At 39.6% G+C, this 13239-nt stretch overlaps 1 protein-coding gene across 3 annotated transcripts in view; it reads left to right on the top strand.

The window, feature by feature from the left end:
* rhoh (ras homolog family member H) overlaps window positions 1-8435 on the top strand; it is a 40621-nt gene extending 32186 nt beyond the window's left edge. For 2 of the 3 annotated variants that reach the window (XM_072252830.1, XM_072252832.1), the window contains exon 2: window positions 6900-8435. In XM_072252830.1, coding sequence (XP_072108931.1) covers window positions 7025-7591 — 567 coding nt within the window. In that variant the 5' untranslated portion in view covers window positions 6900-7024 and the 3' untranslated portion in view covers window positions 7592-8435. Of the gene's footprint in view, window positions 1-2577; window positions 6486-6899 lie in introns of those variants that run through there. The other variant, XM_072252831.1, reaches the window with a different exon arrangement.
* The last annotated feature ends 4804 nt before the right edge of the window (window positions 8436-13239 follow it).

The raw sequence follows: 13239 nt of genomic DNA, 5'->3' as shown, positions 1-13239 counted from the left end.
CCCTCAACCATCAGGCTCTTGAATCAGAGGGGACAATTCCATTCAACTTCACTCACCACAGCACTGAACCTGTGGACTCACTTTCAAGGACTCTACAATTTATGCTCTCGATATTTATTGCCTTTTATTTTCTTTCCTTTTTGTATTTGCTCAGTTTGTTGTTTTTTTGCACATTGTTGTCTGTCTTTGTTGTGTGCGGTCTTTCATTGATTCTATTATGGTTCTTGGATTTACTGAGTATGCCCATAAGAAAATGATTGATTCTCAGGGTTATATATGGTGACATGTATGTACTTTGACAATAAATTTACTTTGAACATCAATTGGATTAATGGTGACTACTGTTTCCTGTCAGTATTGTATCGGAAGTGTCAGCTGCAGATTCGACATGCAGCTTTGCTCAGCCTTAAGAGAATGGATAACCATACAGAGGTGCGAGAAAGTTAGTGAACTCTGTCGAATTTTTCTCTACTTCTGCATAAATATGACCTAAAATGTGATCAGATCTTCTTGTAAGTCCTAAAACTAGATAAAGAGAACACAAATAACACTAAAACATTATACTTGTTCATTTATTTATTGAGAAAGATAATTCAATACTACATGTATTTGTTGGAAAAAGTATGTGAACCTTCTACAAAAGCTATTTGGAGTCGGGTGTTCCAATCTATGAGATGAGATTGGAGGTGTGGGTTGTAGAGGTGCCCTGTCCTATAAAAAAGACACACAAAGTGAGGTTAATGATAGAGCCTGCTCTTCTCATGAAGGATCTGTTTATGTGCACCAAGCCTTGATCAAAACAACTTTCAGAGGACCTTAAAAGAAGAATTGTAGAGATGCATGAAGCTGGAAAAAGCTACAAAAGCATTTCTAAGAACCCAAGGGTAACAGCAAAAGACCTGGAGAAATCTCTAGAACTAGCTAAGGTCTCTGTTCATATGTCCACTATAAGAATAACACTGAACAAGGATGGTGTTCATGGAAGGACACCACTGAGGAAACCACTGCTCTCCCAAAAAAAACTGCTGCAATTCTCACGTTTGCAGAAGTTCACCTGGATGTTCAACAACTCTTCTGCGCCAATGTTCTGTGGACAGATGAGACAAAAGTTGAATTTTTTGGCAGAAATGCACATCGCTATGTTTGGTGGAAAAAGGGCACTGCATACCAACACCAAACCTCATCCTAACTGTGAAGCATTGTGGAAAGAGCATCATGGTTTGGGGCTGCTTTGCTGCCTCAGGGGCTAGACAGTTTGCAATCATTGAGGGAACAATGAATTCAAAATTGTATCAAGACACTTTACAGGAGAATGTCAGGGTAGCAGTCTGTCACTTGAAGCTTAATAAAAATTGGATAATACAACAAGACAATGACCTGAAAGACGAATAAATCAACAGAATGGTTTAAAAAGAAGAAAATTCATGTTTTGGAATGGCTCAGTCAAAGTCCTGACCTGAATCCTATGGAAGTGTTGTGGAAGGACCTGAAGCAAGCAATTCATGCAAGGAAACCCACCAACCTCCCAGAGTTGAAGCAGTTTTGTAAGGAAGAATGGCCTAAAATTCCTCTATGCTCATGCACAGGACTAATAACAGTTACCGGGAACATTTGGTTGAAGTTATTCCTGTATAAGGGGGTCACACCAGTTATTGAAAGCGAAGATTCACATACTTTTTTCAACAAATACATGTAATATTGGATCAATTTTTCGCAATGTAACACACAGTAAGGTTTCACTGCTAATGTACTGGCTGCTCTATAATGTTCTACTGCTAAGGTAATGGTTTCTCTGTAGCAGCAATGTTTGGGTTATGCCTAGAGATAACAGGGCCTTTGTATGTTAGCCAATGAGTGGGATGTTGTTCTTCCTTGTGGGTCTGGGAGAAGGGATTTCATGGTCCTTTGTCGGCAAGAGATGCAGAGAGAAGACGCATGTGGAGAGAGTTGGTAGACCACCGGATGGAGTAGATGGGGAGCGAGCGTCCGAAGGTCAGCGACGCTTGGAGGAGGTCGATGGTGGACGAATGGCCTTATCAGTGAGCTCCAATGTGCACATTGGACTTTTTCTTTAAAATGGGCCCTTTTTCTTTTTATTTTCCTTACTAACCCTATACTCAAATTGAGATTTATAAAGTTCAATCATTTAATTGCATATGGTATACTATCTGATATTTTGTGGTGCAGATTTGTAACCGGACAACACATCACATAGCATCCATGCAAATGAGATTTCTCGGTTTGGTGGGGCCAGAGGCTGTCTTCCCCTAGACAAACACATGCTCGCCGAACCTGAGGGTTACATCAATAAAAACATGAACAAGTATGTTTTTTTATGTTCTTTATTTAATTGGTTTTTCTTTATTTAGTTGTCAGACTTGCGTGAAGATCTGATCACATTTTAGGTCATGTTTATGCAGAAATAGAGAAACTTCTACAGGGTTCACAAACTTTATAGCACCACTGTTTGTGGCCATTGTCCCTTTGGCACATTGTGTGTTTGTTATGTATAATAGGCCTGATTTAGTAGCATGTGCAGAAATGTGCTTAGTTGGTTTTCTCTGTGAGGATCAATGCCTTTCTTCCCTAACCTACTGGCTGAAAAATGCAGAATATCATTTTCAGGCCTTAAAATTAGAAATAATTTCTCTTTTGAAACTTTGACTGACTTTCAAATGCCTCTTTTGGACTACTTCCTGATGCACAGCACAGCACAAACCACAAGTTCACAGAAAATCTAACCATGCTCAACAAACCTGATAATAGATTCAACTAACCTCTTTCTTTTACCTCAATGATATCCATGTGGATCCTCTGAATGCAGGAAAATTGTTTTATTATATCTATGTTTCCTGCCATGGTTGCATGTGTGAAGACCACTATGATTCAAACAGCTGATAAAACTTCTGCCACAATTTATAGTATCTCTTTAGGGCTGGAATGGGTATAGCACCTCTTGAGATTATTTCTTTTGAGGATTATGTTTCTATTTGGTTAGGTTTATCTTTACCCTAAAGGATCCTGAGCCACACCCACAATGAACGTAGAGGAGTGTATCCCCACAAAATCATTCCTTTTGACACCCCAGAAGAACCATGAGTTCCACAATTTGCTGAGGCTAAGATCATTGACATTCAAGTCTGGCGACAAAGTTGTATACAAGAAGTCCAGGTACAGTACGATCTCTGGAAAGTCATCTCACGTGCAAAGTGGCAATTCCAGACCAAACTTGAATCACTGAAGGATGCTCGACAGCTGAGGCAGGGCTTGAATGCTATCACCTCCTACTTAGTGAAACCAGGCAACATACAGTTGGTGACAACAAGGGTTCCTTCCTAAATGAGCTCAATCCCTTTTATGCATCAAAACGTAGAGGAGCCTTCACAACCTTCCACAGCACCTGATGACCCTATGATTTCAGTCTCTGAGGGTGACGTGAGAGCATCCTTCAGGAGGGTGAATCCACGGAAAGCATCCAGCCCAGATGGGAAACCTGACCAAGTTCTAAAGATCTATGCTGATCAACTGACTGGAGTGCTCTCTGATATCTGTAACCTCTCACTTTCGCAGTCTGAGATATCCATCTGCTTCAAACAAGCTTCAATTATATTGGTGCCTAAGAAGAACCTGCCTCAATAACTATCATCCAGTAGCATTTATGTCCACTGTGATGAAGTGCTTTGAGAGGTTGGTGATGAAACGTATCAACTCCTGCCTGAGAAGCAGCTTGGATCTGCTCCATTTTGCCTGCTGCCACAACAGGGCAACAGCAGATGCCATTGGCTCTCCACTCAATCCTGGAACATCTGGATACAAAAGACGTATACATCAGGTTGCTCTTCATTGGCTATGGCTCTGCATTCAATACTATCATCTCCTGAAAACTAATAATAAGCTTCAAGTCCTAGGTCTCAATACCTCCTTCTGCAACTGGATCTTTGATTTCCTCACTTCCTCAGTCAATTTGGATTGGCAACGTCTCCTCCACATTCTCCCTCTGCACAGGTGCACTACAAGGCTCTGTTCTTTGTCCCCTACTTTACTTGCTTTATACTAGCGATTGTGAGACTAAGCACAGCTCTAACATCATACTTAAGTTTGCCGATGACACCACTGTTTTTGGCCAAATCAAAGGTGATGACTAATCAGCATATAGAAGGGAGATTAAGTGTGGTTGCATCATAGACTGGTATGGAAACACCAATGCCCTAGTATGGGAAACCCTACAAAAAGTAGTGGTTATGGCACAGCCCATCACAGGTAGAGTCCTCCCAACTATTGAGCACATCTACATGGAGTGCTGTTGCAGGAAAGCAACATCCTTCATCAGGGATCCCCAGCAGCCAGGCCTTGCAATCTTCTCATTGCAGCCATCAGGAAGAAGGTACAGGAGCCTCAAAACCTGCACCACCAGGTTCAGGGAGCGGTTATTACCCCTCAACCATCAGGCTCTTGAACCCAAAGGGAATAACTTGACTCAGATAACTTCGGAATCCTGCTGAAGGGTCTCAGCCCAAAATGTTGACTGTACTCTTTTTTCCATTGATGCTGCCTGGCCTGCTGAGTTCCTCCGGGGGGGATGTGACTTCACTCACTCCATCTCTCATCTGTTCCCACAACCTATGGACTCACTTTCAAGGACTTTTCATCTCAGGTTCTTGATAGTTGTTGCTGCTTATTTGTTTGTTTATTTCTTTCCCATTATTTATTTACTTAGTTTTTTTTTGCAGGTTGTCTGTTCTGTTGGATGTGGTCCTTAATTGATTCTATTGTGTTTCTTGTATTTACTGAGATTGCCCACAAGAAAATGAATCTCATGTTTGGAAATGGTGCATTATGTACTTTGATAATAAATTTATTTTGATCTTTGAGGTTTGTTTTACTGTCCATACCCTGACAGACATTTTCCTATCACTTGTAGTTCATGCAGACAAATCAATGTCTCATTTTGAGCATCAGTTCCCAACAGATCTCATTCGGACTGATATCATTTCCTATAGCCTATATTGGAGCTAATCAATGTTTTCTGGCACTTCCTTAAAATGGAAGGTGCTTTGCTCTTTTCTTCTGAAAAGCCAGTTCCTCTTCCTTTGGGATTGGTGGGCAGGTGACTCTACTGGAGAGAAAGCGCCAGTTATGCTGAGTGAGCATCTGGTACTGCAGCTCAGATGACTTGGTGCTTAGCTAAGGTACATTTTAATAGTGCCATTTCTGTATTGCTTTTTCCATTGAAGAACCCAAGATTTTATTGGATACATTTTGATTATGATTCTTGCTGTTACTATATTTTGTAATATTTAAAGAAATTACTATATTTTACACTCCTTTTAGTACTTAGTTATTGGAACAATGAAAGGAATGTATTGGTTTGTAATGCTCAGACATTGACATATATACAAATCGCCCTGAAACATTTTATAGAAAACTGCAGACAAAAGTATTCTGGCCATAGTTTGAAACAAAATCTTGATTCCTCTGCTGTCTTTTTACCTCCCAGAAATATTCTGAAGGAACAATTATTGTTAGTAAAGTAAGCAGTTACCCAGAGATCAATTCTTAGTAGATTTGTAAGATATTATATTTCTCCTTTTATAATTCACTTTTGAAAGATTAACGAGGTCACGGTGTGGGAGGTGTGTAGAAAGTACATTGAATTCAATTGTCAACACTTTAATATAACCTCAACAGCAATCTAGAGAATCTTAATAAGAGAACACGGAGTAAATCAAATTTGAAGAGATGTTAACTGTTGAAAGATAGTGTCACTGTAGGCATTAAAAATACTGAATCTGCCTGTCAGTTGGCCTAGATAGGAGAGGTTGCCATGTTTGTTGCCAAGACTGCATGTTAGGGACTGCTGAAATAACCATACGGTCTTGATAGGAGCAGACAATTCAACATTATAGATCTTGTTGGAAGGAAGTTACCTCTAGGGCCGACACTGTCACTTCTTACAGTTGATCTTTATGTTAGGGTGTCAGAGGAGAAGCATAGCACATCTGTGAGTGATACCTCCTGTATCATCATCTTCCTGATGTGACAAATAGGGATTCTTTTTCGGTGAATGATTTCAACATTCTTCATCATACCAGAAGGGGGAGGGGGTGGGGGAAATGGCTCTGAATCCTTTTCCTCTGCAGTGGAACTTTACCTAAGATTTAATCCCCACTGCCAAATTTCCAGAAATCAGTAGAGGATCCTGATCGTGATGTGTCTTTATGTGAAAAGCAAACATTTCAAAATGGAGCAATATAACCGGCATATAAAAGGAACTGTGTAAGTTCATTTCCTCAGAACCTGGTACGTCAGAGTTGAATATTCTGGTCTGTCTGTTACTAAGGTTACTAGGAAGGAAGAGCACGTATATATAGAAGTAACGAGCAGGAACACTAAAGTGTGAAAGCTTCAATACATTAACAGAAGAACATGCTGCAGGTAGCCCTATTGCCAGAGCCTGTAGTGGAGATCCTTGTGGTTTATTAGAGGTAAAAACTGAAGAAGCACTACTTAGTTATGTTAAATAACCAGTGATTTTGTTAACATTTAAATTTCTGTAAACTTAGATTTCTGTTAATGACAACGTACAGCATAGAAGCTTTTAATCAATGTGCACAGTGAAGCTTTCTCATAATAGGATTTTTAACTGAGTAGTTGAATTTATTAAGTTACCATCTTCATTTTCTTCATATTACAAACTTTACTGGCCTGTCTTTTGTGCTATTTTTTCATTAGTTTGAAAATTGTCTTCCTTCTTACTCCTGCAATCTGTAGACTTTAATACTAATTTTTTGTTTTTTCTGATACATCTATCCTAAAAATTTGCATATTGAAAGTGAAGTATCATTTGGATATCACAATTTTCTGGAACATTTTTCAATGTTTCTTTCTCTCTTCAACAGGTAGAAGAAAGTGTGACCGTTCTGTATGAATAGTATCATTAACTGCTGAGCTGAATACATTTGAAGAGCCTTGTTGTGAAAATTTGTGAGGACTTATACAACGCACTTTTGGCATTGAAGACACAATGAGCGCCATAAAATGTGTTCTTGTGGGTGATGTAAAGGTGGGAAAAACATCATTGCTGGTAAGATTTACTTCAGAGACTTATCCAGATATTTACAAGCCCACAGTTTATGATAACACCGGAGTGGAAGTGTTTATGGATGGAACTCAGATCAGCCTGGGACTCTGGGACACATCAGGAAATGACTCGTTTCAAGGGATCCGACCTCTTTCTTACCAGCAAGCCGATGTGGTGTTAATTTGCTATTCTGTAGCAAACCCCATGTCATACTTGAACGTCAGGAATAAATGGGTGCCAGAAGTCCGAAACTTTCTACCAAAGACCCCAATATTGGTGGTTGCCACACAAACAGACCAACGAGACATGGGGACTTTTCGCACCATCACAGCCGTCGATGGTAAGAGGCTGGCAAGGGAGGTTAGAGCACAGCATTACCTGGAGTGTTCAGCCATTGCTAATAGAGGAGTTCAAGAAGTGTTTGAATGTGGAGTGAGGACTGCTGTTAGATATATAAAAAAGCAAAGCAGGAAGAAGATCATAGACCTCAATAACTGTGTGATAGCCTGACTTCTTCGACTTGACTGATACAGTAATTTGAATTGTTTGATTGCCCAGTCTTCCAACAGTTGCAAACTGTCATCAACAAAACATTCAAGCTGGCTACACTGATCGTGGTATCTGGGCTTATTTTGTTTCTTGTCCATTTATGATCCGTAGTAGTAAGGCTCTGATTAACATCTGCTGGAGTTCTTTAATCCATTAGGAAAGCACATGAACAATATATCTGAGAGGAACAAACTTCAGATTTGACTGACGTGGTAGTTAATCACTATGGAAAGATGCCTGCCAGTCTCGTTTTGAGTTATGAACTGTATTTAGTTTGAACTATACAGAGCACCATGCCTGACATCTTAAGGACGAAGACAGTGTATTAATGACTCGCTAACCAGCAGTCAGAAGAAATCCCACCATACACACAGGGAATTTAATCTGAAAATAGTCTCAGTATCAGGAATTATGAAATGACTGGATTATCATAAAACCGTTCTGGTTCACTAATGCCTATTGGAGAAAGAGCCTGCCATCCAGATCCATCAATCCAGCTGCCTCAGTTCATGGACAGTAAGAGATGGACAGTAAATTTCAGAATTGCCAATGATGCTCACAACTTGTGAAGAAATGCCTACAAAAGCATATAGTGTAAGACTGTACTTAGCACTTTCTGTAAAGTGCGGCGAAAGTAGAAATCCATACTGAACTACTGGTTAACTGTTCAATTTTGTTGACTGATATTTAATAATTTTATACTTCATCTTGTTTCTCTTGAAGTAGAATTACTGGTTTAACATTTTACTTTGTAATACTATTCCATTTGTTTACAGAATGCACATGAATAAATTAATTGATTTTAGCTAATAGTTTGTTCCACTGATTTCTATATTAGTAAGTTGGATTTGGTACTAATGCGAGGTCATGCAAACCAAGAAGGATAAACACTGAATTCCACATTAGGTAGTTGCTCTCCTTTGCACTCTACTGGATTAGAGCTGGGAAATTAGATGGGAAATGACTTTGGATGATGTAAAAAAATGATCCATACTAGGAGGTGCATCTATGTGGTTTTTAGTGAGAAGGTTCAATTTGATTGTCAGGTCCCTCGGGAATTATTTTTGTAACATTTCCTTCAAAATGACTTTGGTGGGCATTAGAGATGAACGGAGCCTAAGGATCTGGATAAATAATGAAGGTGCAGAGGATATTTGTGGTAGGAGTTGGGTTACAATTTGTCATGATTGCAGCATATGTGAGTAAAATGCTAGGGCATGTGAGTAAAATGCTAGTGCTTGGCAGATGCCGGAAACCAAGCAATTCTGAGCACTCGGCAGACTTTCTTCCAAAAGAGAATGATGGGCTTTATATCTGTTTGGCAAATTAATTTTTACATTAAGTGTTAGACACTGCACATCACCTGCATGTAAAGCTGAAAGAAGTCTACTTAGTTAACACCTTGGTCACCAAATCTAAACAGAGTATGACGGTTATAGCATCAACAACAATATGCGTTTAAATAGAACCCATTAACTGCCCTAACCTTTGGGAGGGAGGGACAGAGACAAAAATGGTTACCAACCAATGCAAAATGATTTTGGTGAGAATTGATAAGGAGGTAGATTTTGCAGGGCTTGAAAGGTGGGGGTGGGGGCAGTAAAGATAGAAAAGCTGAGGATTTCAGGAAGGTGATTACAATGGGAAGGGAAGATGCTTGAACACTGTCCCCCACTGGGATACAATGAAAGGGATGCAAGGTGCAGGAAAGTTTCAGTGCTAAACCTGACAAGCTGCAAAAGGAATAAAAGACTGAATTAAAATACTAATGTGATTGGGAGAATGGAATTGCTATGAAGGTGAGTAGGTGAATGAAGTGAGTTTTATGCAGGTGGCAGACTTTTGCTTTGTATGAACTGTGCAGAATAGAAACATGTGAGTCAATAAATGTGGATGGGAAGCTGGGGTTAAAGTGGAGATGTCCAAAATATGAGTTGACCTTGTTTTCCAACAGGAAAATTTCCATAGCCAAATGAAGAGACATAACAATATCTGTATTTGTATCAATAATTTTGCAGCTGTTAATAGTGACTGATTGGGCATCTCGAAGCAAAATTGGTTATGTTCCCAGTGAAGTGTTATCTTCAGTTCTGGATCAATACAGGCTTAACTTGGAAATAAGGTTATACAAACAGTAAAACCTGTAGACAAATACTTATATTTAATAAATGACTAAAAAAAATCAGAATGAAAAAAGTTGAAAAGGATCATCTTGCACAAAACAATCTTTTACTTGTATATATTTTGCAATACACAGAAGGATTCTAGAAATAACAAGGCTGTTAAGTTATAAGGGTAAAATAAGGAAGTTTAAGTTTCGTAGGTGATAGTGCCATTCTAAGGTTATGTTACTGAAACCAAATATTTCGCTATAATTCTAAAGTCATCATTGCCTGAATTAAAGGTCATATGCTATAATGAAAAAGGACAAACGCTGGAGCGGTGAAGTTTACTAATTTTGAGAGACATAGACAGAGTAAACGTCTAATATCTTTTCCCCAGGGTTGAAGTGTTTAATAGTAGAGGATGTGCATCTAAATTGAGAGGAGGGAAGTTCAAAGGGGATGTGCAGGACCAGGTTTTTATTAATTAGAGCGTGCAGGGTGCCCGGAATGTGCTGTCAGTGTGCTGGAGAGAGATCAAATAGAGACATTTAACAGGCTATTAGAGAGGCACATGAATATGCAGAAAGTGGGAGGAATATGGACCATGTGTAAATTGACGGGATTAATTTAATTAAGCATCATAGCATAATTAGGCTGTTCCAGTGCTGTACTGTTCTATGCTTTAATGTGGAATCACATCCACAAATTCAGTCGGATTAAAACCTACATCTAAAATCTAGCAGCTACTGTATTTAACAATTCCCTCAGAATAAAGTGTGATTCATCCCAGCTTCCTCAAACACATGCTGTTGCATCATCCCGCTGTGGTTATTTTCAGTTTTTTAAAAAAAATACTAAGAATGTTCTGCACTATTTCACAACTTTAACTTAGAAAATAAATCAAAGAAGCAAAAAAAAATTCCAGTGAACCAAGGAATACTTTGTGGTCTGGGTAGCTGACGAAATGCCACAGATGACAAGGTGAAAAGAATGGAGGATGCACGAATTGTAAGGACTACGGAAATGAGGTATGGGAAGTCCATAGAGGGATTAAATTAGTAGAATCAGATTAAAAAAATGAATTGTAGCAAGATCAGAAGCTAATGAACATGAGAAGGATGTGTACAGACAAATTGTTGATGATGAGGGTCAACAAGAGGGAGATTGGAGTGTGTGAGTCTGGAGTGAACTAACACATGATGGATTTTCAGCTGGCTGAAGTCTGAGTATGTGCCAAGAATTTAAGGGCATAACCCAAGGAACAGGGTTCAGGCCTTTGAGCCTGGTCCACCATTCATTTTTTTTTCTCCAAAAGCCCACCTTTCTGCTCGCTCTCCACATTTCATGAAACACGCTGGTGATAATAAACACGCTGATTCTGAATTTAACCCTACTGATTAAATGTGTGTCCATCTTAGCTTTAAGTATATGTAATTGTTTAGCCAAATATAAAAAATTTCAAAGACTCACAACACTTTGAGAGGAGAAATCTTGTCTTGTTCATTTTTAAATAGGAATCCCCTTAATTCTGAGACTATTCCCTATGGTTCGTAATTCTTCTCGGGGAAAGTGGGAGCGGACACCTTCCAGCATCAAGCCCCTTAGAATTTTAAATGTTTTGGTAGGGTTGTCTCTCATTTGTCTAAAATCCAATGACCCAGACCCAACTTTAAACCTTTTCTTGTGAGGCACTTATCCTGTAGCTGGCATTTTCCAAGTGAAGCTTTCTGGACTGCCTCCAATAATGTAATTTTCCTAAAATCAGAAACTACTCATACTGCCATAATGTGGCCTTTCCAGCGCCTTAGAGTTGTGTCATGACTTCCCTACATTTACACTCCAGGACTCTTGAACTAAAGTTCCATCAGATTTCCTTATTACCCATTGCTTTCCGTGTTTCTTGAAGGAAAAAATCACTGCCCTCTGACTAAAGGCATTCTTGCACGTCACTGTTCTAAATGGATGTCTCTCTATTCCGATGCTATACCCTCAGGTTTTAGACTCCCCCACTGTGGGAACATCCTCCCCACATCCTCTCTATCTAAGCCTTTCAACACTTGATAGGTTTCGATGAGATCCTCACTCATTCTTATGAACTCCAGGGAATACAGGCTCAGAGCCTCTAAATGCTCCTCATGTGTTAACCCTTTCATTCCTGGGATTATTCTTGTGAGCTTCCTCTGGACCCTCTCCAAAGCCAGCGTATCTTTTTTTAGATAAGGGGTCCAAAGCACTTCATAGTACTCCACGTGTGGTCTAACCAGTGCCTTATAAAGCCTCAGCATTACATCCTTGCTCTTGTATTCTAATCTTCTCAAAATGAACGCTAACATTGTATTTGCCTTCCTTACCACAGACTCAACCTGCAAGTTGACACCAGTCATTGCAGTTCTGCCATCTTTCCTGCTAATCAACATTGGCCAGCTCACCTCTCATATTTCTGTAATTACCTTTACTCCACTGTAACATTGATACATCCAATTTTAGCTTCTCTTCCTCAAACTGCACTGCGAATTCTATCATTTTATGATCACTAAAGTTTCCTTTACCTTAAGCTCCCTAATCAAATCTGGATCATAACATGACACCCAATCTAGAATTGCTGTTCCCCTAGTAGGCTCAACCACAAGTTGCTCTAAAAAGCTATCTCGCAGGCATTCTCCTGGATACATCAGCAACCTGATTTTCCCAATCTACCTGCATATTGAAATCTCCCATGATTATTGCAATATTGCACTTTTCACATGCCTTTTCTATCTCGCTTTGTAATTTGTAGCCCATATCCTGGCTGCTGTTGGGAGACCAGTATACAAATCCCATCAGGGTCTTTCTACCCTTGCAATTTCTTAACTTTACCAACAGGGATTCTATATCTTCTGATTTTATGTCACCTCTTTCTAAGGATTTGGTTTCACTTTTCCTTTTACCAACAGAGCCAGCCAACCCCTCTGCCTACTTGCCTGTCCTTTCCATACAATGTGTATCCTTGGATGTTAAGCTCCCAACTGTGATCTTCTTTCAGTCACTACTCAGATGCCCACAACATCATACCTAAAGATGTCTAGCTGCACTACAACATCATCTACCTTAATCCGTATACTGCATGTATTCAAATAAAACACCTTTAATCCTGTATTCATCACCTGTTTTGATTTTGGCCCCTCCCCCCATTACACTTTAATGAATCCTACTGATTGCAATCTTGCCCTCTCATCTGCCTGTCCTTCACATTTCTCACAACACACTGTGTATAGTTACATGCCAATTGCCTCATCTTCAGCCCTGTCATTCTGGTTCCCATCCCCCTGCTAAATCTCCCCAACAGCTCCAGCAAGCCTGCCCACGAGAATATTGATCCCCCTTGGGTTCAAGTGAAAACCGAACTTTTTGAACAGGTCATGACTTCCCCAGAAGAGATCTCAATGATCCAGAACTCTGAAATCCTGCCCCTGCACTAATTCTTCAGCCATGTAGTCAACTGTCAAATCATTCTATTTTTCCCCC

This window comes from Mobula birostris, chromosome 3 (genome assembly GCF_030028105.1).
Source record: "Mobula birostris isolate sMobBir1 chromosome 3, sMobBir1.hap1, whole genome shotgun sequence".
NCBI classification, from domain to species: Eukaryota; Metazoa; Chordata; class Chondrichthyes; order Myliobatiformes; family Myliobatidae; genus Mobula; species Mobula birostris.
This window is presented reverse-complemented; position numbering and strand designations above follow the sequence as displayed.